Source organism: Haemaphysalis longicornis, unplaced genomic scaffold (genome assembly GCF_048455015.1).
Source record: "Haemaphysalis longicornis isolate Haplotype H1 unplaced genomic scaffold, Haemaphysalis longicornis Haplotype H1 scaffold_9, whole genome shotgun sequence".
NCBI lineage: Eukaryota > Metazoa > Arthropoda > Arachnida > Ixodida > Ixodidae > Haemaphysalis > Haemaphysalis longicornis.
The window spans coordinates 9,019,446-9,043,535 of NW_027526460.1; the positions used below are offsets into that span (position 1 = coordinate 9,019,446).

Genomic DNA, 24,090 nt, shown 5'->3' on the forward strand with positions numbered 1-24,090 from the left:
AGTCAGATCTTCTGCGACTTTGGCGAGAGCTTCCTCGTCTCTGACACCACGGGGGAGCAGCCGGTGTCCGTGATGATCGCATCCATCAGCAAGGTACGTCTGTTGCCGCACGCCCTGCTGATCACTTTTTCTGCTCGAGATTTGTCCACTGGCCAGAGAACTGTTAGCGACTGAACATTGAGGCAGGGCGGGAACTGGTGGTATTTTGTAGGTGGCAGTATCGCCCGACCGTTTTCAGCCTTAAACTAAGAAAGATTGCCTTCTTTTCTCTTTTCTCTCTTTTTTTTTTTTAGAGGCTCTTTTTAGAATCAGTGACGTGTGATGCACTTGTGGAGAACACATTGCACACAGTGTCCCACCTCTGTATCCTCTCAAACTTTCAGTGCAAAAACCACAAATAAAATAGCCTCACGAAAGAACAAAAAAAGGGCATCTAAAGCAAGTTTCAGCCTCCTCCTTCTGCCGTACCCAGTATTCTGGGTACCAAAGTGCACTGTAATGAACGATGGGAGTTTACAAAGGACTGTTGCAGCTTTCACGACGCTAGCGAGACGACGCCAGATTTCACAGTGCCAGCCGATTTGAAGTTGATAAATTTTGCTGTATCCTAATGGTGTACATTGCTTGGCCTCTGGTATCTCCAGTTGAGGTTGGCATTTTTGGAATCGACAGACAGTTTTGGTAATGGGAAGAACATGTCTTTGTAACTGAGAAATATTGCAGTGACACTACTGACCGTTCATCTCATAGGACATGGTCACTCTAAACCCAGTTTTCTGTTTCATGTTTTTGGTTGCTTCCCTCAGCCTTGCGCAGCTTTTTGGAAACGTTTTTGCTTCGTAAGGTTAATCTTGTTTTTTTTTTTTTTTTTTTTTTTTTACGTACAGCCTGAGGCACCTGATGACATTCTTAGTTTTTCTGTTCAGGCTATGTATAAATAATGAATTGCAGTTATTTTGGTTAGCCAAAATATCGAATACTGCCATCTACTTGACTTTTTTTTTTTTTTTTTTTTGTGCCATGGCTTAGAGAAAAACAAAGGATGTCATAGGATATGGGAACTCTCTGGCTATCAATTCATGTAATTAAAAGGTACAAAATTCATTGAAAAGGTTCATTAAAGCTGCATAAGAACTTACCTAATTATGGTTCAGTCTTCGTATGATAATGGAGGCGAAAAGCAAAAACGCCCGTGTGCACGAGATTTCGGCGCACGTTAAAGATCCCCAGGTGGTCAAAATTAATCCGGAGCCCTCCACTACGGCGCGCCTCATCGCCTGCGTTGCGTCGGCGCGTTAAACCCTACAAATCATCATCAATCTTCGTATGATAACTTTCAAACTATCAGCAGCAGCCCAACATAATTTCATATTTGGAATCTACAGAGAAACGCATTTTTGTGCACATTTTCATTAGTTTCTACCCATAAATAAAAAAGTTAGCTGTAAGAACCTTGTCCCCTCGTAAAGTAGTTTGCCTTGCCTTTTGTGCTTCAGGACAAGGACTCTGTGGTGACTTGCCTTGATGAAACGCGGCACGGTCTAGAGGATGGTAACTACGTCACCTTCTCCGAGGTTCAGGGCATGACTGAGATCAACAACTGCAAACCCATCAAAGTCAAGGTGCTTGGTGAGTGTCTACGGCTGATGCCTTGGACAATGTTCCTCTTTTTTCGTAATCACATGTATTTTGTAATCGGGACTGTTTTGGAGTTGTCATTAGCAAGAACCTGTTCTGATCAGCAGGTTTTGATGCCTGACTTTATTTTCCTATCCCCCGCCATCCACTTCAGGCCCATACACGTTTAGTGTGGGAGACACGACGCATTTTAGCGACTACATCAGGGGGGGCGTTGCCACCCAGGTCAAGATGCCCAAGGAAGTCAAGTTCGTAAGTTGCATCTCCAGTTCTGCATTCATTCCCCATGTTGTATGAGCTATGTCTTCTTCTTTCCGTGGTCCAGTGAAAAACATAAGCAGGGTTCCACTATAAACACTTGTTGGCTACCCATTCAATACAAGAAGCTTGTACATTTCACCCTGGTTCATGCTCCTGTTGCTCTGGTTTTCTAACTTTTGTGGCTAATATTTGTTCGGGCAATAATTGCTGCATGGTGTTTCCTTTTCTTCTGCTTAAACCTTTTTCAATGAAACCAGTTGCGTCTTTTTGCCCGTTTTTGTGCCAGCTGGTGTTTGCTTGTTAGATTATCAAGGCGAAACTTCCTCTTGCAAGTAGATCTGAAATCAGCAAGCTTCGATTGCAAGCCCAACTATTGAAGTCATTGCGTAAAATGTTGTGGCATGAACTTTGTGAAGTTGCTTGTGCCTGGCGGAGGACAGCTTCCCAGTGATGGCTGCCTGTGCCAGATGAAGCGCACGTCATCACACCCTGGGCTTTGTTCTCCTTCCCAGAAATCCTTGGAGGAGTCCCTGGGGTCCCCCGAGTTTGTGATGTCGGATTTTGCCAAGATGGAGCGTCCGCAGCAGCTGCACCTGGGTTTCCAGGCCCTGCACGCCTTTGAGAAGAAGCACGGCAGATTACCCCGCCCCTGGAATGAGGTACGTTGCCCATCTTCACCCTCGGCTGGCTTGCATTCCCACTTGGTACTGAGGGTGCATTCGTTTTCTATTGGATTGAAAGCTTGTGGTGGGAGTGGTTGGGCCAAGTGACCTTGGGCAACGCCCAAGTTACGCTGTGTTATTTTTTATTTACTTGGTGTAAACTAGGCCGTGAAATCTTTGTTCTGTGGGGAGGTTACTAGGAGTGTTTTGTGCAAGCCCTTGCATGGTTGGAATAATCGAATGGGTAGTTTTCTGTTTCTGCAATAGACGCATAGATGAACTGTGGGAGGTGTGGGAAAATAGCAATACAAGGTATGCATAGCGTTAAAAATGTTGAAGTTATCATGCGCAGTTGTTCATGGAGCAAACTGCATATTCGGTAATGAGTGCCTGCTCACTTAAAAATGTGTTCTCCTCGAGCATGTGAAAATTGTGTTCTAGGGGTGCGGGTGGGCAACTGGTGAGGTGGAGGAGGAAAACGAACAAGCTAAATTTATTACTGGTGCATCAGCTAAGCACTGGAGTGTTTGTCACTTTGTGAGACAGCACATCTGCTGGAGATGGGCCTCTAGTTCACCCTGGGTGTTTCTTCTGTTCTCGGGCATTTTCTCTGATGCCTGGGTAGCCGTGCTGTTGTCTTGCTTGTCTTTTTCTCCCCCTGCTAGTGGCTAGGACTGGGGGAGGATGGTTGCACAGTGAACTTGTGCTGAGAAGCAGCTGCTCTCTTGACAAACTGGACGTCCCGTTTGTAGGGGGTAGAGGGCAGTTTCAGTCCGTGTGTGGTGCACAGCCTCGCTTAGCTGGGGTCTGTGCCTGGGCTCAGTGGTGAGTGGTGCTCGCAGGCGGATGCAGCCGAGGTGGCGCAGCTGGCCAAGGACCAGAACGCTTCCCTGGCCAGCCCCCTGGCGGAGAAGGTAGACGAGGAGCTGGTCAAGACCCTGGCCCGCACTGCGGCCGGCTCTCTGTGCCCTATGCAGGCAGTCATTGGCGGCATTGCTGCCCAGGAGATTATGAAGGTATCGGAGGGCGCTCCTTTTCTTCCTTGCATGCGGGCACTCCATCGTGTCACTTCACTCGCTGCCCTGCCCTGGCTGCAAAAAGGGCCACGAAGGTGGTTTGCGTAGTGGACATCTCTTCTTTCCCGTGTTCCAAATTAGGGTTGTCTATCCAGTCACCTGCTTTTTTTGCCAAAGTTATTTTTAGAGAAGGAGTCTGAGGGATCAAAATGCAGGGCCAATAATTGCTGTCTATTAGGCCAATAAGATTTAGTTTTCCTTTGTCATTTAAGTTTGCTTTTGTCAGTGCGCGAGTTGCAAGTGCTCTGCTCATTGCTTTTCCCTACAGTTAGTCGTGAACAAAAAAATACAAGACCTAGCTTACTTAGTACCTAACTTGTTTTTAGAGCAAATTTGCTGGCTGAATTGTGACAGATGGGATATGCTAGCGTTTAGGCACTGTTTTAAACAGTGTCTAAACCACGTAAAAAGAACCCACGTTTAGACACAGTGGGTTGTTTTCTATGCAAAAAGCAATTGCTGCTCCCAGACATGCTTCGCACTGTTCGAAAAGCCCGTTTTGCTGCACCAATGTGTTCTCGGCTGCTACGAATTTACAATTGAGCTGGTCCAAAAACTGCTCTGAAATGACGTGGATGAACCCCACATCACTGGGATCCACACTGGAGTAGCGTTCGTGAAGTCACAACTAAAGTGGTAAAATACTGATAACGACCTTGTTTGCAGGGGAGCTTGTACCAAGCTGTAATAGGTGGGGGAAAATAACAGGAGAGATTTGATAACTAAGGCTACGCTTGAAAGCCAAGTTTTTTGTTTCTTGAGATACCTGAATGAAATTTGTAGGGTAGTGTTATACCACAAGCATTGGAAAAAGTGCCGTTTCGTAGAACTGTGCAGGTTAGTTCTCAAGTTTATCAAAATGGTTGATATGGGTTCTTAATCCTTGGATAATTAGCGCAGTGTGCAGGCACTGTGAAGTTTCAATAATTCCTGGATAGGTACCCTAGGGCAAGATGGACCTTTATCTAAATTTTTTAGCCTAAAAATTTTAGCACAGCACTGAAATTAGTGTTGCTAATCAGACATGAAAATGTGGTTTGTTGTTTTATCGTAGAGGCAGCCAAAAACTAAGTAAAATTAGTAGGTAAACAACGAAAAGATCCTGAACCGTGAAGAGGAACAAAAAAAGGCATGCCAGAATGCAGACGGCGGAGAAGAGTTATCATTCCGTGCAGCAGCTAGTAGCAGTCCCGCGTCACCTTTCTCGTGAGCTTCAATTGCGCAAGGTTCAATCGTAGCTTTACGCACAGGATGCGGGAAACAAAAGCTCTGTGAGCCCCCAATCACTAGCAAACTGCACCTTGGCCACGGTCGCTAGCACCGATAGCAGGAAAAAGCTCAAGCATTCACAAACAAAACAAGGCCAAAATGGCAGCACTACAGAGGACTGCACGGGAATGGCATCCCTTTTTGCACTTGCAGGGGTGCAACAGCTGCGCCAATTATGCCTTGAAATTCGTTTAAATTGCACCACGCTACGTCAAAACGACCTACTAGGTGCAAAATTTGTTTTGCGAAGTTTAGCGGGGAATAAAGAACGCATTGACAAGGTACATCATCCAGTCCAGTAGCGGAGAAAGCGCTTTATTTACACAGTCAATAGCCTTTGCCATTTATGCCTCCTCTAGTTCACTGGCAAAGAGATGATGAAGGGACTTTAGGTCACTGTAGTACTGTACCTTTGCCGAAAAGTCGCTGAGGGACTTTGCACACACACGTGCTTGGCCTGCCACCGGTATATCCGATGAAAACATTCACCATCTGCTGAAAACATCGTTATCGCACTGTGTGGTGGAGCGCTCTTGCATGAAATGTAGTTTTGAATGTACTAACTGCTGAGATACAGAGACCAGCTGACTAGGGATTGACTTCGGCATGGGTGCGGTGACCCTCTACTGTTAATGTTAACCATGTGAAAAGGGCAAAGGCGTGATAGCGGCCAACTACGAGCGCACGTGCCGACAACCCAATCTCGATAAGCATCTTTAGCTATCAGCTCGGAAGCGCGTGTGGCATAGCGCTGTTTGCACCGCTGTAAAGTACTGCACGCGTTTAATAGGCCACGACCCAAATGTGTTGTTCGCTGCTGCCTCCTCTGGCGTGACTGCCAATGTGCAACCGCGGAGACACGGAGCTGCTTGCAGCAACGAAAGCAGCTTGTATCCGTGCATGCAGTCGCGAGCAGAGCGGTTGCGGATTAATCCACGGCGAATGTGCTGGTCTGGCACATAGTGCAAGAGCCCATGCGCTGAAGGTGTGAGCTTAGCAGGCGATGCGCTGCACAAATTTGACACCAAAAACCTTGAGCAGGCTCTTAAAGGAACCCTGCAACACTTACCGTCGACTACTCGGAATGTATTTTAAGGTAGTCTATTGTCCCAGAAATCTCCTCCCGCAAGAATTATGAAAATCCGTTCACTATCACCGAAACTGCACGCGATGAAAAAACGCGCATAATTGTTCCCTCTTGACTCTACCGTGGACAAGCGATGAAAGCTGCGCGCTCTCTCCCGGAGAGGGGGCGGCTTGCGGCGTCTTCTCCGGCAGCCTTCGATAAATGACATGCCGGGGAGTTCTCCCCTTTTCTCCGAATTGTGGAGGGGTCTATTTCCGGTTAGGTGCCACAAAAAAGCAGGCATGGCTGCCTGCTCGCAAGCGCGCGCTCGGGCTGGTAGGGCGAGCTTTGAAGCAATAAACGTTTGTTGTCGAGTGGTCTGGTTGAAAGGGAAGTATTGAGCTCATCACTCAAACTCCGCGCGCACTAAAAACAAAAGAAACCTCAAAACTGTGCCTACAGGTTGAGGCATAGAGAAGGGTCACACACAGTGCCGACGGCAGCGGATCGTCACAGGAAATGGGAGAAATTAGCGGCGAAGTTGACCAGTGACAGCCAACCGGACAGCCATGGCCCGAATGACGTCATTTAGGCCATGCCAGGGGTGCCTAATGAGAACTGAAGAGAGTGCGGTCGGTTTTTCCGCTTCTTTCACAGCGATTTGCGTGCTCACTGCTTCACGTCCACGTGTAATATTTGGCTCAGGTATTCCTGGCAGTGTAATCTAAACGTCGCGCAGGTTTACTTGCACTGCTCAAAGAGTGTTGCAGGGTCCCTTTAAGGGCACAGGGTAAGCCCTATACTTCCCATGCATTTTTGGCCATTTTTAGGTACATTTTTCTCGGCATCTAATAAAAGTATCTACATAACGTATATATCATTTTCGTATATATCATTTTCTTTCAAATTTTGTGCTCTTTTAACTGTACTAGAATTATGAACATCCTTAAATTCAGTTTTTTATAATTTTTTGTCCGTTGGTACCTAAATTTTAGCATTATTTTAGTATTAAAAGTTGTGTACCAAAAAAACGGTTACGTGCATATTTTCCATTCTAGTAAAGCAGGTGTGACAAGTTATGTAAATGACAGGGGAAAAAAATCAGCTCGTTGTCCTTTAAGATACAGAAAATAATGGTACCTTATGTAAGAAAAAACAGTTTTTAGATAATTGAGTTTAAAGTAAAAAAAGAGGTGAAAAACAAATACTTTTTTGCCAAAAACACCACTGGAGCCATTTATTTAAAAAGCACCAGTTTCATAATCACTGTCAAAGTAATTTTTTTTGCTTTTCACCCGGTCGTCTGTCCTTCCTTGACTATTTTGTGCACCATCGTACAGATCTTTTAACAAAGTATTTTGCTTGTGGTCAACCTCTTTAACCCACTTGATGGTAGTTTAGTGCCCAGGTTTTGGTCTGAATGATTTCAAAATGCTGGCTCATGCGTTGCTATCACATTTAATGAAAGAACGGCATCCAGTGTTGCAATCATTAGAGTGTGAAGCCCAAAAAAAATGTTTTTTGTGTGCAGCTTCGAAGGGCAAATGTGGAAAAAATGTGCAACAGGGTCTTTGGATTGCCCTCGCTGAAAAATCAGCTATGCAATGGTTGCTAAGCAATTTCTTAATGTAGCTGGTTCCAGAAAAGCGTTTTGATATGGAACTGGAAGTTTTTTGATGAAAAAAATGACAATAAACCATGAGAACATTCTTAGAGGATGGGGGCACTTACTACTTGCTTACGGGAAAACTGCTTTTTAGCGAGAAGTAAGACTTTTTAAGGCAAGTGTGAATATGGAAAATGTGCACAAGGAATTGAACTTCCCTAATTGCGAAGAAAAACAGTCACTTTTTCAAAATTTCGCCTTACCCTGTGCCCTTAGCTTGGAAAACTAAAATGTTGAAGGCAAAGTATTGATGTAATGCCAATGACGTCTGCAAAGTCATTTATCTGCTGCTACTTTTCTTCTGGTGGTATTGAAGAACAGTTGTATTTGCTTTTAGTGTAGCCAGGTGCTGCTTAGGTGGAAAAGCTATTTGCTACAAATAAGTACAAATACAATAACATTCTTTTGTTTTTGGTTTTTTCTTTGCTTGATCATTGATTTTGTAAACAGATTAAGCATTTAGATGAGCCTGCTTTGTAGGTTGGCACAAATACACCATGCCTTGCTGTGTTCTGCAAGTTTCGTTCGTCAATTTTGCTCGACCTTATCCACTGGAGCTGAAGTATGTTGACACTTATTTTGTAATAAACTGCTCCAAATTTGGGATTCGGTGCTCCAAAGGAAGGTATCTTTCTACCGTAACCTGCTTCAAATTTGGAATTTCCTGCTCTAAAACCAAGATTTTCTATGTGCCTCGCAGGCGTGCAGTGGCAAGTTTGGCCCTCTCCACCAGTGGTTCTACTTCGACGCATTTGAGTGCCTGCCGCAGTCGGGGCCTGTGTCGGAGCAGAATGCCAATGCAATGGTGAGCTTGTGTTGCGGTGCCGCCGTTGGCCTGCTTATTTCCACCTTGGCGCTGTGATGCTCAGGCTCTGTTGTGCTCTCCACAGGTGGGCACACGGTACGCGGCTCAGGCCTGTGTGTTTGGCGCTGATGTGCAGCGGAAGCTGGGGTCCCAAAAGTACTTCTTGGTAAGGACTGCCTTCCCTGCATGTGTGCTCTGGAGTTTCTGTTCATTCACTGCGAAGAATCTTCTCATTTCTAGGAATGTTATTTTGTTGCGTTGTGACAATGCTGCCGGACCTTCAGTGGGTATTTTTACACCCAACCATAGTCGGGGGTGAGACAGCTTCGCATGTTGTGCAGTTTTTATACAATTCCGTTTTCCTGCACCAGCCTGCTCCAAAAGCATGGAAATTGTGCCAAGGGGCTCCAAAACAGCTTAGAAATGCCAGGATTTCGACGCTTAGGTTAGTTTCCGTCACAAAAAAGGCGAAGTTGACATGGTTTTTAAACAGCCCTAGTGGTGCTGTTGCTGGGACGGGGTGAAAATATTGGCAACTCTAGGTCAGATGAACCCTCGTTTTCAATGCACAAAGGACGGAAAAAGAACGGCTGTGAAACGAAGCAAACGAAACTGCCTTCCCGATGGGGCATCGCTGTGGCAACAAAGCGTGGCCGCTGGGCAAAGTGACGGCTGCATTTAGTTACAGCGCTCAGTTTTAGCGATATTTTCTCTGGTTTAAGATACGCAGTCAGTTGGATTCCCGTTAGACCATTTTATGTTGTGGTACTGAACAGTGATGCTAACGCAGGGACAATGTTGGGAACGTGTGCCAGGTTAGGGGAAGTTGCACAGCTCGAAAGACTAATGCCTGTGCTACACAGCTGTATCGAAGGCCTACCGAAGTCCCTTGAACCAGTTGTCTATTGGGTGCCCCATTATAAATACATAGGGCACAGTTGTGGGTAATGGTCAATTTAAAGTTACCGTGTAGCAGAGGCATGAGTCAGTTGGAAACAACGTGGCGCCAACAACTTCACCGGGGCTCATACTTAAATGTGAAATGCAGTGTGTGCGTCTGCAATTGGGGTTCATGAAGGAAACCTCGGGACTCGTTGCGATGTTATAAAACGTTCAGTTATTGCTGTGCTTGATTCTGATGTTCCTGGGGAATTGAACAATTGACACACCAGAAGTTGCGATGCTTGTTGCATCGCCGTGACATGTTCAGAAATGCGCCCCTGATGGCAGGACTGGTCACACGAGGAATAATAGTTTATGTATGTGAAGTCAAATTTTGTGCCGAAAGCGAGGTGGCTAAACAAAACGTTGTTCAAATTGCGATCGGGGTGAACGTGCCCCTCGGGGATCAAATTGGTGCAATGACCACTATCTCGCAACTTTTGCTGTAACACCTGTTCGTGCAATCTGCGGAGGGGTTTCGTTACAGAAATAATTTTGGCATTCAAATGGTCAGAAAAAAGAACACCGCGTGATTGCAGAATTTTTCATTTTGAAATTGTTTGCTGCATTTTAGGTTGCCTATGCATACAGCCGGAATATTTTTTTTTTTTTTTTTTTTTTTTTTTTGGAAGTAGTAGTGCAGTTTGTACCTTGTGATTCTCTGGCAAAAACACTTTCTGTAGACGTTATTTCAGTGATATGTATGATTCCAAACTGATTCTAAAGGGTACTTCTTCCCCAAAAATACTGCAAATGTAATTTTTTTTAAGCTCCTAATATGACATAAAGCCTTATGAACTGCTCCAGATGGGGATTCTTGTGCTCCAACATCAAAATTTTGCTGCTCCAAAAACTGCTCCCCATTATGCTTGGGCTGTCTTACCTCTGCATAGTTTAGTTTGTCACGTGGTTTGTTCTGGTTAGTCTTTGTGCAATCCTGAAGCTCACTTACCTCAGTTAGGAAGTGCTGTAAGATTGCACTGTGGGCGAAGAAGAACCGTTCGATTTTTCTCCTTAGACAGGGAAAAGTGGCGTGCCATTGGCCCAGTTGCCTGCGTTGTGGAGCTGAGCGTGTGCCTTTCTGCAGGTGGGTGCCGGGGCCATTGGATGCGAGCTCCTGAAGAACTTTGGCATGATGGGTGTGGGCTTGAAGCAAGACGGGGGCTGCATCTACATCACGGACATGGACCTGATCGAGCGCTCCAATCTCAACCGGCAGTTCCTCTTCCGGACGTGGGACGTGGGCGTGAGTGGCGTCTTTCTTCTCTCTCTCTTTCGTTGGGAATTTTGGCGCCGGAGGCTTGCCGAAATCTCGTGCTTGTTTCCTGCCACTGTGACACTCCCGACTCCCTGCAGAAAATGAAGGCTGGTGCGGCTGCCGCTGCCGTGGCAAACATGAACCCGGACGTGAACATTGTGGCGCACGAGAACCGGGTGGGGAACGACACCGAGCACATCTACACGGACGAGTTCTTCGATTCTCTCGACGGAGTGGCCAACGCCCTGGACAACGTGGACGCCCGTGAGTGCACTGCTCTCCTTGAGTTGGGGCAACTTCATAGCATCGTGAAGTCTTGGTGCAAATAGTGCTCCCCTCATGGAATGTTTCAAGGGGAACGTATAAAATTTCCAGCTTTTTTTACTATAATGCAACATACCAGGGAGTCTAAAATGCTTGGATGACCATTTAGTGTGCACAGCAATTTTTTTTTTTTCCCCTTAATTTTTATGCTTCCTGGGTGTTTTTATTGAATGGGCTTTAGGTGAGGCATGCCAGCAAGAATTTCCGCATTGATCCGTCATCGCAGCAGTCGACGACGGTTGTTCCATTAACAGAGGGGCAGAGGAGAAGGCTGCCTTTGCAACGCTGCCAATGTTGCCTTAGAGAGGTGTCAAGTTCAAACAGGGCTGGCTATCTGCCTCTGTAAACGTGTCAATTTGGCCACATGCCATCTTGACAAGCCCTGTGACTACTGCCACTGTGGGGGGTCCAAAAGGACGGAATGGGAATGGTGGTGATGAAATGACAATCCCTGCGGTAAACAAAAGGGACAACAGCCAGCCAATGCCGTGGCTAAGGTGATCAAACGTGACCACTGGACGGTTAGAGCACCAAGCATGCTTGGCACTGTATGCAAGGGAGTGCAGGAAATGCTGTGTTCTCTAGAGCAAGGTGTGCCGGGCCGAGCCTTGAGCTTGCGAGGGAGAAGGGTGAGGTGCTTATGCGTTCTTAAACGTCCACCAGTGGATATTCGTGTAATATTTTGCTCGCTGTAGCTCTATATTACCCTATCATAACAAGACATTTTTAGTAATAGCAGGGTATCAGGCAGTTTTCCCACTATGGGAGGTGTGCGTCCACTGAAAGGAAAGGAGAGGCATTGTAGCTCCATGGTGCATTGTGGGGAATAGGGAAATCAGTGGATCACCACTATTCCCACAGTCCCAGTGGAGGATTGCTGTTTGAAGGCGGGAAGTGTCACAGTGTAGCAATCGTGGGCAAAACAAGACGGACGTGGAGGTGCGAGTGGGGCTGCTGTCTTAAAGGGACACTGAAGTGAATTTGTCAAGCTCCCGTTTTTGCTTGAACTGCGTAGACTGGCTCAAATTAGCACACTTTTCATCGTTTATCCAGTTGACAAATCGGTAATTATTTTACAAAGCGCGAAAGAAGAAAAACTACCATGCGCGGTTTGTGGCGGCCGCACCAACTAAAGCTGTGACGTTAGGAGGAGCGGGCACCGTGATTGGACGATGCCCAAGGTGAGCAACCAAACAATTTTCGGTTTCGGTTCTGTAAAACGCAACTGGTGGCGTTGTAGGATGGGCATTCTCAATAACTCAGTAATCATCGTACCGCGCTTCTGCCATGTTGTCAGCTGTGAAAATGCATAAAGATAAGCCTCCCAGGACGGCTTGGAATCGTAGCATTCACTAGCCGAGGCCTACGCAGTGCATGGACGCCCTCCGCGTACCCGCAGACGCCCAAGTGTCATGCGCTTTTCCCCCATATTTGGAGCTTGCCTCACTCATGCCTGTACCGTAAAAAGCGTGTTCGCACCAGGCCAAGGGTCTGTTGATTCTGGCCTGTGCCCACTGCCCGCAAGCAGTCGGTGCTTATGGCAACAGCACGCCAACGAGAACTCGCTAGCGCGCCAGTGCCAGCCTGTGCACGTTCTGTGAACTAGTTCGTGGAGCCATGAACGTTGCGGCCCAAAAAAAAGGTGAACTCAATGTAGAAAACATCGGCAGAAAACGAAAAAGTTAACTTACAAAAAAAAAAAAGGCACGTACCTGCGGGGACTCGAACTCGTGGCTTGCAAAACACTTGCGACAACACACCTAGCGCCCCAGACCACTAGGCCACGAAACCGGCTCAGCCGACCTTGGTAATATAAGGTATATATTGTACAACACGTTTACACTTCTATTTAGTTTTGGCATTTCAAGCAGCTTAGGTGACTATTTGTTGTATTGCGCTCGTGCAGTAAGCGTACCCCGAGTTTCCACAATAGCTCACGTCTAGCAATTGCATTTCGTAGACGGAAAAGCGTTCGCAGATGCGTAGTCGTGCTGCTGACCGCTGTGGTTGTTCGCCCAGCGCAAAAAAGTGCTTCCCGCACCCTAGTTTTACGCTGTACGGTAAAAATATCAGTTGATTTTATTTCCTTAGTACCTATATTGACTTCGCTGACTCTCCTCCTGCCTTCAAGAGGCCTTATATTTTCCTACTGGCGTACCAGTCAGCGAAGCGTCGCATGTGCGCTTGTGCAGCGCTTGTGTGAAGCGACCTTGACTTGGAGCTAGATACAGTGTACAAACTAACCAAGTAAAGAAAGGCACATTCTTCCATTCACAAACGTGTCCTGGCTTCGTTTCAACTGAGCGAACGAATTGCGACGACCCGTCGGCGTCCGGCGGACGAAACGCTGGGCCGAGCTGACTCTGTCTGAAGGCCGGGGAGCCGTGCAGTAGCGCAGCCAATTGCGAGCTCGGCACCTCCTGACGTCACAGGAAAACGCCCCAGAAAATGGGCGAGCGTAAAGAGAGGAGGACAGCATTTTCTACTAAATAAAATCGCGTAAACGCGCCCAGAGTGGTCGAAACATGGCCTGGGGACTCCAGGCTACAATTTGCGCTAGTAATCCCGCAATGTTTACATATCACTTCAGTGTCCCTTTAAGGGGGAACGTGGGTGTTTAGACAATTTTTTTATTATTATTAGTGCCAGCTAGATGGAAATTGGCAGTCTTAAGCAGTTTTTTACACTGATTTCAAATATGTAATTGTTTTTAACATAGCTTCATTTGTTCAAGAAATACAACACTGAAATTCATTTATTGAGGCATTTCTTACGGGGGTTTAGAGCAAATTCACTTTAGCAAACTCATTGATGATTTATACGGACATAATGCCAAAGGTCTACTCTGGGGGGCTATGCTATTTTTATTCATTTCGAAGACTTTTGGAAAGCATGAAAGATGTGAACATTTGATATCAACAATTCGTATAAAATTGCCTCATTTTTGTTAATTTTTGCAAGTAGGTAAACAATGACAGAGCAATAAAAATAGCATCACCCCCTAGATCAATTCAATACGAATACAATGGTACCGGTCTTGTCATCCTAGCCTAAGAGCAACACTACAAAAACCCCCGTAAGGCAGAGCTTGGTCTTGCAAAAAAAGAAACTGAGAAAAATGCATTTGAAGTTACAGATCACGATAACTTTTGCTACAGCATAGCTACAACAATATAAATAGCATCATTTTGTAGCTCTATTCTTCACGAAGAAAAGCATACCAAGTATGTGACTGTAACACAAAAATAACTCTGGAAAGATAGACGTAAATTCACACGGATACCGTACAAATTGCGAAGGAAAATTAAATTTTCTACTGTTACACATCAGGAACTGTATGTCCTCATTCACCTTTTCTGTCAGTGTCTTTACAGAATAAAGAAAGGCACAAATACCATGTGCTGCGGTTATTTTTGTGCTACCAATGAGACTAAATCTCAGCAGCCACCCAGAATTAGAGATTGTCCTGGAGTGCATCTCAAACCTACAGCAAAGCTGTAGGTGAAATGCACTTCGGTGATCAATGTTTCAGTGATGCAAATAGCATCAGCTGCTAGACCAATTCAATACAAATGAAATTATACCAGTCTTGTTATCCTGGCTCAAGAGTAAGATAAGGAAAGAGTAAGATAAGGAAACACCCCGCAAGGAAGAGCATGACCTCACAAAATAAACTGTAGAGCTGCAGTAGCGTAGAAATTTGGGCTTGTGTGTACATAACTTTCATCCACTTGTCTGTCTCTCGTCTTTTGCGCTATATGGTTGAATGTAGAGCTGCAGGTGGACTTCAATTTGGCTATGGATACCAGAGTGATCCAAACAGCATCACCTGCTAGATCTGTTTATTGCAAATTAAATGATACCAGTCTTATCATCCTAGGTCAAAAGCCTGATAGTGAAACACTCAGTAAGGCAGAGCATGATGTCGCAAAATAAGAGAAAAATGCATCTTCAGTTTCTAACTCTTGCTACAGCATGGCCCAATATAAAAAGCGCCGTGTCACTCTGTTCCTCAAAAAAAAGAACCAAGTATGCGACCGTACCACAAACATAACCAGCAAGGCTATATGCAAGTAATGAAAAACTTTTGCAAACAGCGCTGGAAAACTGCACTTTTTGCTGAACTTCACCTACGGTAGTTCCTACTTTGCACTTCCTTCAACGTTGATGCAAACTAAAGAATAGCACAACAGCTAACTAAATCTGGACGTTTCCACGCGGCGCTTCTCGGACCAGGTTCGTACGTGACAGGCAATCTCTGCACCGCCGTCTACGGCGTCTTCCATCGCGTTTTCGTACGCTTGCAGCGCGTAGTTCTTTGAGGTAAAGGTCTCCAGGCATTGCGGCACGAGACATAAAGACATTGCGACAGAATCGCAGTTACTAACGGCAGAGAAAACGCACCCGAATTGAAAATACTGCGGCAGCGAACGCGCGCCTGCAAAAACGAAACGAAAGAAATGGCGGCTCAACGGCGCCAGCCAATCAGACGCGGAACGGGGGGCTCGACTCGAGCGCGCGTGCTCCTGCCAATCAGCGGCTCCAAAACGACCTTCGGTAAATCGGCGGTAACGCTCGTTCTCCTCATGCCATGCCATTTTGAGATGGCGCAAAATACGCACAAAGAAATCAGCTACAAAACGAGCCCAAGATGGCCGCCGCCGGCAGTCTGCTTCGAGTGTGGCGCGCGCGCGAAGTTCAAGCTTTTTTAGCCTAGTTTTCGGCGTTTTGCTGCTCCCACTGCGTTTTCAAAGTCATTTTTGAGATTATTCCCGATCAAATTCAGCGGTGACACTTTTAGAGTAGGTGCTTGAAGGTATAAAGACTTCAAAAATGTGTTTTTCCCAAAATGCGGTTTCGATTTTGGGCCATTCTAAGACCCGCGTCCCCCCTTAATGCAGGCATCTACATGGACCGGCGGTGCGTGTACTACCGCAAGCCCCTGCTGGAGTCTGGCACCCTGGGCACCAAGGGCAACGTGCAGGTGGTGATCCCACACCTGACCGAGTCCTACTCCTCCTCCCAGGACCCCCCCGAGAAGTCCATCCCCATCTGCACCCTCAAGAACTTCCCCAACGCCATTGAGCACACCCTGCAGGTATGGCTGGCTCTGGGGCGGGGGGGGGGGGACCATCGACAGGGAGGAGCTAGACGTCCATCTCTTTCTTTCCCTTCAGTGGGCCCGCGACGAGTTTGAGGGACTGTTCAAGCAGAGTGCTGAAAATGCGGTCCAGTACCTGAAGTAAGTAGGGGTTGGCTTTCAGAATTCTTTTTGAATCTGTATTTTTGTTTGTCTCTAAAGCTTTGTTGATTGCATATTTTGTACAGTGACCCCACATTTAGGGAGCGGACGTTAAAGCTGCCTGGCAACCAACCGGTAAGGATCTTGCATATCTATACATAGCGTGATTTTTGCCACCGTGAAAGCTTGCGCTGTTTTGTTGATGAAATATTAGCATATCTTGACCTGATATCTGATAGGGTTCTAGCTTAGAGCGTGGGCCATCTGGGCAAAAATTCAACTCTGTACGTGACCATGTGTATGTCTGGGTGGGAGAATCTTGGGTACATGTGGAGTAAAGTATCACTGCCACAACATCCATCCTGACAAGTCCTCTTGAGTTCCACCTTTCGGCTACCATAGACTTAATCCTGTACAAAACGCAATTACCCAACGTGGCGGAGCTTTAGATGAACAGATGGCGAGTGCTCTCTCGTAAAGAAGAGCGTCCCCCCAATCTCCTCCTCCGCTGCCAGCTGGACACGCTGGAAGGGTTGAAGCAGATGCTGGTTGACGAGCGGCCCACGTCCTTCGCCGACTGCGTGGCCTGGGCTCGGCTGCGCTTCCAGGACCAGTACAGCAACCAGATCCAGCAGCTGCTCTACAACTTCCCCAAGGACCAGGTAATGGAGCATCTGTTGCAGCCGTTGGCAGTGGTAGCCCCAGTCCTCCACCAACCCCGTATGGCACATGCAACTTTTCCCAGCATTGCAAACATGGGAGGGGAGGAAGAGAAACAAGTGCTTTCTTTGTATGTGGTAAATCAGTTTACTCACTCTTATTGCACTGTCTTGCGGGAAAAGATCACCATAATGTGTCAGCCTTTTAGAGAAAAAAAAGCCATTGGAATAGACTGGGCCAATGCAGAAATAATTGAAAAAGAGAATTGGACCTCACGGCTTTATCTTGAATCTTTGACAATCCAAACAATCTCAATGGCTGCTACGTCCCACACGTGTACGCGCGTTGCCCAAGTCATATCTTGAAGCCAACATAACCGGATCACTCTTGCCCCCATTTTTCATTGTGAACAAGACACCCGTGCGGCAGCCAAAACGTCTTTCTTTTTTGGGTTTTATAAACATTCTTGGTTGGTGCCAGTTTTTAATTGTCAGTTTTTTAGCTGCAGCATTGCCACACTAATATGCCACGTTGTCGTCATAGCCTAGAGGCCACGCATAAGCAGGCTGATCTGCTTGCTTCTCAACTCGTGGAGTAGTTCTGTTGGCACTAGTGAACATCGAGATGTGAACGCTTGAATTGTGACATGTAGTTCCTGCAGCTCTAGGTCACGTACTGTTCTCCTTATCTCCCATTGATAAGCTTTATTATTATTTATTCAACGTATACCTGCAGCGCCCAAAGGTGATGCAGCCGGGGAGTTACAGGTTTGAAAAAAGGCTGTGGCTAGCGTTCCGCCCAGACGGAACGGAGTGCTGTGGGTTATCCTTCGGTCCAGACGGAATACAACTGAGAGCTTAGCGTTCCGTGCAGACGGAGCTGGCGTGAAATTTGTACAGTTCCATCCAGACGAAAGCAAAACCGGCTGATAAGACACCATGCTCAGTCTTCAGATTTGGTGTAGAGGTTATGCCTCGGATAATTGCACTAATGTGCTGGCTTCAATTCCCCCCGGACTTGCTTGCCTCTCTCTCTCTCTCTCTCTCTCTCTCTCTCTCTCTCTCTCTCTCTCTCTCTCTCTCTCTCTCTCTCTCTCTCTCTCTCTCTCTCTCTCTCTCTCTCTCTCTCTCTCTCTCTCTCTCTCTCTCTCCCTTCCCCTTCATGGTTGTGCCACTGTTTCATCACAGCTGACTTCGTGCCCACTATACAATTGACGTGGTGAGAGCAGTCTGTCTTGATTTTCCACTCAACCGGCCGCTCCGCTACCGCTCACTAGAGCCAAGGCCGACGTATCTATCGTCAGAGTTCCGATCATCTGTAGTCCGTAGCGGTGATTACTAATTAACGGTTATTCTGGCTAGTCAATGAGCGGTCAAACCGCTTTCGCTACTTTTCCGGTCAAACCGCTTTCGCTCACTGATTAAGCAGAGTCACATTTGATTAATAGTCACTCAATGATTACAGATAATCGGCCGTCAAATGAACCACCAAGCTTGACCCTGCCCGCTTCACAACAAGCAGCGAGAGCAGTCTTTCTTAATATTTACCCAGCCGAACGAACCGCTTCCGCTCATTGACTAGCCAGAATAACTGTTAATTAGTAATCACTATTACGAACTACAGATGATTGAAACTCTGGCGATGGATACGTCAACCTTGGCTTAGTGAGCTGTAGCGGAGTGGCCGGTTGAGTGCAAAATCAAGACCGACTGCTCTCACCGTGTCAATTGTAAAGCTGGCACAATGTAAAGCTTACAAAATGCTTGTAAAGCTTGTAAAGCTTAAAAAATGCTGGCACAACCAACCACGCAAAAGAAAAAAAAAGTATATCCAGGGGGAATTGAAGCCAGCACATTAGTGCAATCTGAGGCGCAACCTCTACACCAAATCTGAAGACTGAGCATGGCGTCTAACCAGCCGGTTTTGCTTTCGTCTAGATAGAACTGTACAAATTTCGCGCCGGCTCCATCTGGATGGAACGCTAGCCACAGCTTTGAAAAAAAAAAAAAAAAACGGTTTTCATTCACAGCAGATGCTTGTACATTTGGAGCCTATTTCACTCGTGTATTGTTTTAACAAAAAAGGAATTGGCAAGAATGCCAGCTTGACGACCATAGTGGCGAAAGCGTTGCTGCTGTGCCTGTTCCGTTGTTGCTACCCGAGTGATGCCGGCTACAGGTTAGGGAGGAACACGCAACAGTGACACAGGGCTGCTCTAACAGCTGTGCTCTGTGGAAAACTGCTTCCACCACTGCTAGTCAAAAATCCCACTCCTGCAGCATGCCTTGCACAATACAGTTGAACCTCGTTATAAGAGACACTGATGTAAGAGACAAATGGGTATAAGAGACACTATTCACCCACATGGTTGGCTGCCCTATCTTTCCCATTAAATTGACCTCTTTTATAACAGACATCAGATATAGAAGATTGGTTATAAGGGACAAGTCATCCTGGAACTTTAATCAATAATCTCGCCTGTAACAGACATATTAATTTCAGATGCAGAGCCACCAGTCACTAATTGCAGTTGCTTCCATTCTGGAAACACAGGTGGACGACAGACACCTGCAGTCACTATTTATTAGAACTTCAACAAACACAAAGTGGTTCAGTCAGCTATGAAATGACGATGAGAAGCCCTGCCAATGGAAATGCAACTTACAGAAGTGGTTGAAGCTTACTTCCATTAACTGGATGGAGCGCGATTGCACATGCGGGCTCTCCCACTCGCGTAGCTCCCAATCAAGAAGCATCGCAGATGTTGAGTCCTGCAAGCGTAATGAATAGCCTGAGCACACAGCGGAAGAAGCTGTGCGCCCTGGCTATTCATCAGGCTTGTGAACTCAACATCTACGATTCATCTTCCACAAACAGTGAAAGAAGAGAAAGCTTGTAGAATCGGTTGTAAAAAACAGTGTAAGTACAGTCATGAAACAAAGATTCAGAACTGCTTCATAAATTCTGGGGGCCAAACATAAATTAGAATGAATCTTTTGAAACACGCTGTAGTGTTCTTTTGAGCTTACTTTAGTCATACGGTGCCCACATTGAACTATGGGTTGATCAGTTAGTGAAAACTTGGTACCCTGCTTATAAAAGACATCTCATACAAGAGACAGAAACTGCTCCCCGGTACGTGTCTCTTATAAAGGGGTTCAACTGTATGTTCAGTGCGTCTTCCTCTGCTTTTAGGAATTGTTTCCCACCTGACTTGGGGGGGAGGAGGTGGTGTTCAGTGTGTGCGTGTTTTCCTCGCAGACCACGACATCGGGTGCTCCGTTCTGGTCAGGCCCCAAGCGCTGCCCCCACCCGTTGGAGTTCAGCACAGAAGAGGTGAGTGGCCCTGGGGAGGGAGGAACAGGCCTGTGGGGTTTGGATTTGCATGCAGTTTGGGATCACGTAATCCTCATTTTCTTAAAATTTTCAAATACCGGGGCTTTTGGCTTTGGAAGGAGATTCAAGCAGTGTCTTAAAATAGACTGTACTAGGCCAACTTGTTTTGTTCACTACCGTGAAGGATTGGCAGTGTCATACCTAAATTATCGGGGTACCGCAGCAATTGTCCATTTTTTATGGTTGTCCTGATAACAAAAACCAAGTGCTTATGTGCAGTAAATGTAAGCAGTGTGCCTTCCTTTTTGGGCGGGAGCAGTGGTTGGCGTTCATCCGATTTTCGTGGCGGGATGGTACAAATTTGCGTTCAAATTGCATTCTTTTAGCACAAATGAAACTCTCGTAAAGGCATTTCTCTAGTTAATGACCCAGCTTGTTTTAGAAATGTCTCAGACGGGGTGGGATCAGGCATCGACACGATTGATCGACTCTAAAATTTTAAAGCAGGTAGCAAGAGATTGACAACAGCACTTGGGGCAAGTTGGATAGCCCCCCTCCCTGTTTGCCTGCTTGTGCAGCCACTGCACATGGACTACGTGGTGGCTGCGGCCAACCTGCGGGCGTCCATGTTTGGCCTTCCCCACTGCACGGACCGGGACGAGATCGTGAACATCCTGAAGCGGGTGCGCGTGCCCCCGTTCAAGCCCCGCTCGGGCGTGCGCATAGCCGTCACCGACCAGGAGGCCCAGCAGGCTCAGCAGGCCGCCGAGTCCGGGGGACCCACCGGTGCGTTGATGGCGGCGACTGCTGCTGCTACTCTTGGCACTGAAACCACTGATCTGCCTTGTAGCGCTCGCACTCCATGGTGGTTGGGTTAACGAGCCTTGCCCTTTGCCCAGCGTGGACTTGGCACGCGGACGAACCTGAGCGAGTGAGCAGGAAGGAATGTTAGCACAGGTGCTGCTCCTTGTGCTCATGAAGGGCCACTGAAGTGCTTTTAGGGAAATGTGATTCGAGGCGGCCTTTCTCACAATGCTTCCAATGTCGCCTTATTTAACTGGGAAGTTTTGGTAATTGAGCGAGGTAATGAGCAAATCAAGGGACTGCTGGTAGTGCCTGTCATCTTCCAGGCCGAGTACCTGCGACACCACCGATGATAGTTTATGCAGTCACTCACTTCCTACAAAGACAAACAGTACTTTACGTTTACACAATTGCAAAGGAGGAGGCCTTTGAATATCTGTTGGATTCACGTGGATGCTAGGCTGCACTTGGCGTAGAAAGTGCCGCCTTGCCTCGTCTGTAAAATGACGTCACCCCTGTTGTCGTTCTTGCCCAGCTGGTAGGAGGTTTGTCAGTTCATCCTTTGTGGATTTTTCTAGTAGCAAACAATACTTTGCTGCTGGATGGGAGTCAAACAGTCCGCCAGACTGGTTGTTTGAAGTCGAGGGGGAAGTAAAGGATCCAAGCTGGGAAGGGGTGGAAGAGAAAGAAAAAAATGCACGGACGATGACTATACTCCCTAGTGTGAAATTTGGGTGCAGCACAAACTGCAGTCTTCCGGGTCATAGCGCATATATGCTGCATCTCGGGCAGTGATTGCGGGGCAGGATCAGCAATTACACGGCGGCACGCACTACTCTGCCATTATCTGACAGCGCATCGCTGCTGCCGAGTAGGTTGTTGCAAATTATGTTTGAACCTCCCATGCAAATGTCGCATGGGTTGGATGAGTGGCGCATGGGGCAACGCCTGGGGAAAGTGCGACGGGGAGGGCGCTCTTTGGTGGTGGCCCATGTCAAAAGTGTGAGGGGGAGGCAGTGAGAGAGGTGACACCATAGCCGCGCGTGCCGCCCTCCCCCTCACACTTTTGCGAGATGCTCCTCTCCGGTTTCTTTCTGCCCTGGCTGCCTCATTCGCTCACTCGGTTACACAGGTGCCAATGGATGCCGCCGCACCCTAAAGAATGTGTGCCTTGCCCCCTGCCCCCTTGCAGACCAGGAACGCCTGGACAGCGTGCTGAAGAGCCTGCCGTCTGCCGGCACACTGCAGAGGAGCGTGAAGCTGACGCCCCTGGAGTTCGAGAAGGACGACGACACCAACTTCCACATGGACTTCATCGTGGCGGCCTCCAACCTGCGGGCGGCCAACTACGACATTGCACCGGCTGACAGGCTGCGCAGCAAGCTCATTGCGGGCAAGATCATCCCCGCCATTGCCACCACCACCTCCCTGGTGGCGGGGCTCGTCTGCCTCGAGCTCTACAAGGTGGGCATGATGGGTGGGTGGGAGGGTTGCATCTCATCATAGTTGAACTCGGCTGTCGGTGCGCATCGAAGTTGGGACTAGCCTCGCGATAAGTGTGACTTGTGTTATGTCGTGATACAGTTGCTTTGGAGAAAGAAGCCAGTCATTTAGAAGTCGGTGGGTCTTCTGTAAGTGTAGCGGTTACTTTAAAAGCCTAAAGTTTAAAAAAAGTTTTACGATAAGTTTAGAAAAAGCTCCCGGATTGTTAATTCAATTGAATAATAAATTGCTTTCAATCACTTGACTAGGCAATGTCAGACTGCACGCACCCCTGCGCCCCCAGTTGTACCAGGTGGCGGCACGCCTTCCTCAGTGAACACTCCAAGAGGAGGGACCTTGGTGCTTTGAGAAGGAAAGCTGACTGTGGGTTTCTTCACGTGTGCAGCTTGTCCAGGGCCACAAGAAGCTGGAGCTGTACAAGAATGGCTTTGTGAATCTCGCTCTGCCCTTCTTCGGCTTCTCAGAACCCATTGCCGCTCCAAAGAACAAGGTGAGGGGGCCTTTTCTGGTGCGGCACAAGTCCAGCATCCTGTTTTCTGTGTGTTGTGGCAGCCGGGAAGTTTTCAGTCAACTGAGAACAGGGGAGCTATTTGTTCCCAGTATGGGTGCAGGCCCACTACAGCGACTCTTAGTGGAGCTTTGGGCATGTTGCTGAAGGGTGAACTGTTGATAGTTCTTGTAGCACCATGTGTGTGCGTCTTTCCTTCCTTGTGGCTTCTGTTTGAAACCTGTGTCAAACATCGCCCGTCGCACATCACAAGTGCTCAACAAATGCTGCGACAGCGCTTTCACACCTTACCGGGTTCATGCAGGTCCTTGAAACCCTTGAAAACCCTTGAATTTGAATTCAAGGCCTCGAGAATCTCGGAATTTTCAACAGACCCTTGAAAATCCTTGAATTTCTTGGGTTTTTATTTTTAAGTGCACAGGGTAAGCCCTATACTTCCCATGCATTTTTGGCCATTTTGAGGTACATTTTTCTCGGCATCTAATAAAGGTATCTACATAGCGTATATATCATTTTCTTTCAAATTTTGTGCTCTTTTAACTGTACTAGAATTATAAACATTCTTAAAAATTTCAGATTTTTATAATTTTTTGGCCGTTAGTATCTAAATTTTGGCATTATTTTAGTATTAAAAGTTGTGTACCAAAAAAACTCTTACGTGCATATTTTCAATTCTAGTACAGCAGGTGTGACAAGTTATGTAGATGACAGGGAAAAAAAATCGGCTCTTTGTCTTGGAAGATATAGGAAATAATGGTACCTATGTAAGAAAAAAAACATTGTTTTGAGATAATTGAGTTTAAAGGGACCCTGCAACACTCTTTGAGCCAGGAATACCTGAGCCAAATATTACACGTGCACGTGAAGCGGTGAGCGCGCAAATCGATGTGAAAGACGCGGAAAAACAAACCGCTCTCTCTTCAGTTGTCCTCATTATGCATGGCCTAAGGGACGTCACATAGGCCATGGCTGCCCGATCGGCTGTCACTGGTCAACTTCGCGGCTAGATGCTCCCATTTCCGTCGTCGTCATCGCTGTGTACGAACCTCTTCTATGCCTGAACCTGTAGG

General features: G+C 47.0%; 1 protein-coding gene across 3 annotated transcripts in view; it reads left to right on the forward strand.

Moving 5' to 3' along the window:
* Uba1 (ubiquitin-like activating enzyme 1) overlaps positions 1-24,090 on the forward strand; it is a 47,289-nt gene that overhangs the window by 10,245 nt on the left and 12,954 nt on the right. For all 3 annotated transcript variants that reach the window (XM_077683340.1, XM_077683339.1, XM_077683341.1), the window contains exons 6-22: positions 3-93; positions 1,497-1,629; positions 1,793-1,890; positions 2,412-2,558; positions 3,404-3,577; positions 8,339-8,443; positions 8,529-8,609; positions 10,473-10,631; positions 10,742-10,907; positions 15,869-16,065; positions 16,145-16,209; positions 16,296-16,344; positions 16,725-16,871; positions 20,131-20,205; positions 20,784-20,991; positions 22,202-22,473; positions 22,898-23,002. In XM_077683340.1, the coding sequence (XP_077539466.1) occupies positions 3-93; positions 1,497-1,629; positions 1,793-1,890; positions 2,412-2,558; positions 3,404-3,577; positions 8,339-8,443; positions 8,529-8,609; positions 10,473-10,631; positions 10,742-10,907; positions 15,869-16,065; positions 16,145-16,209; positions 16,296-16,344; positions 16,725-16,871; positions 20,131-20,205; positions 20,784-20,991; positions 22,202-22,473; positions 22,898-23,002 (2,272 nt within the window). The remainder of the gene's footprint in view (positions 1-2; positions 94-1,496; positions 1,630-1,792; positions 1,891-2,411; positions 2,559-3,403; positions 3,578-8,338; positions 8,444-8,528; positions 8,610-10,472; positions 10,632-10,741; positions 10,908-15,868; positions 16,066-16,144; positions 16,210-16,295; positions 16,345-16,724; positions 16,872-20,130; positions 20,206-20,783; positions 20,992-22,201; positions 22,474-22,897; positions 23,003-24,090) is intronic.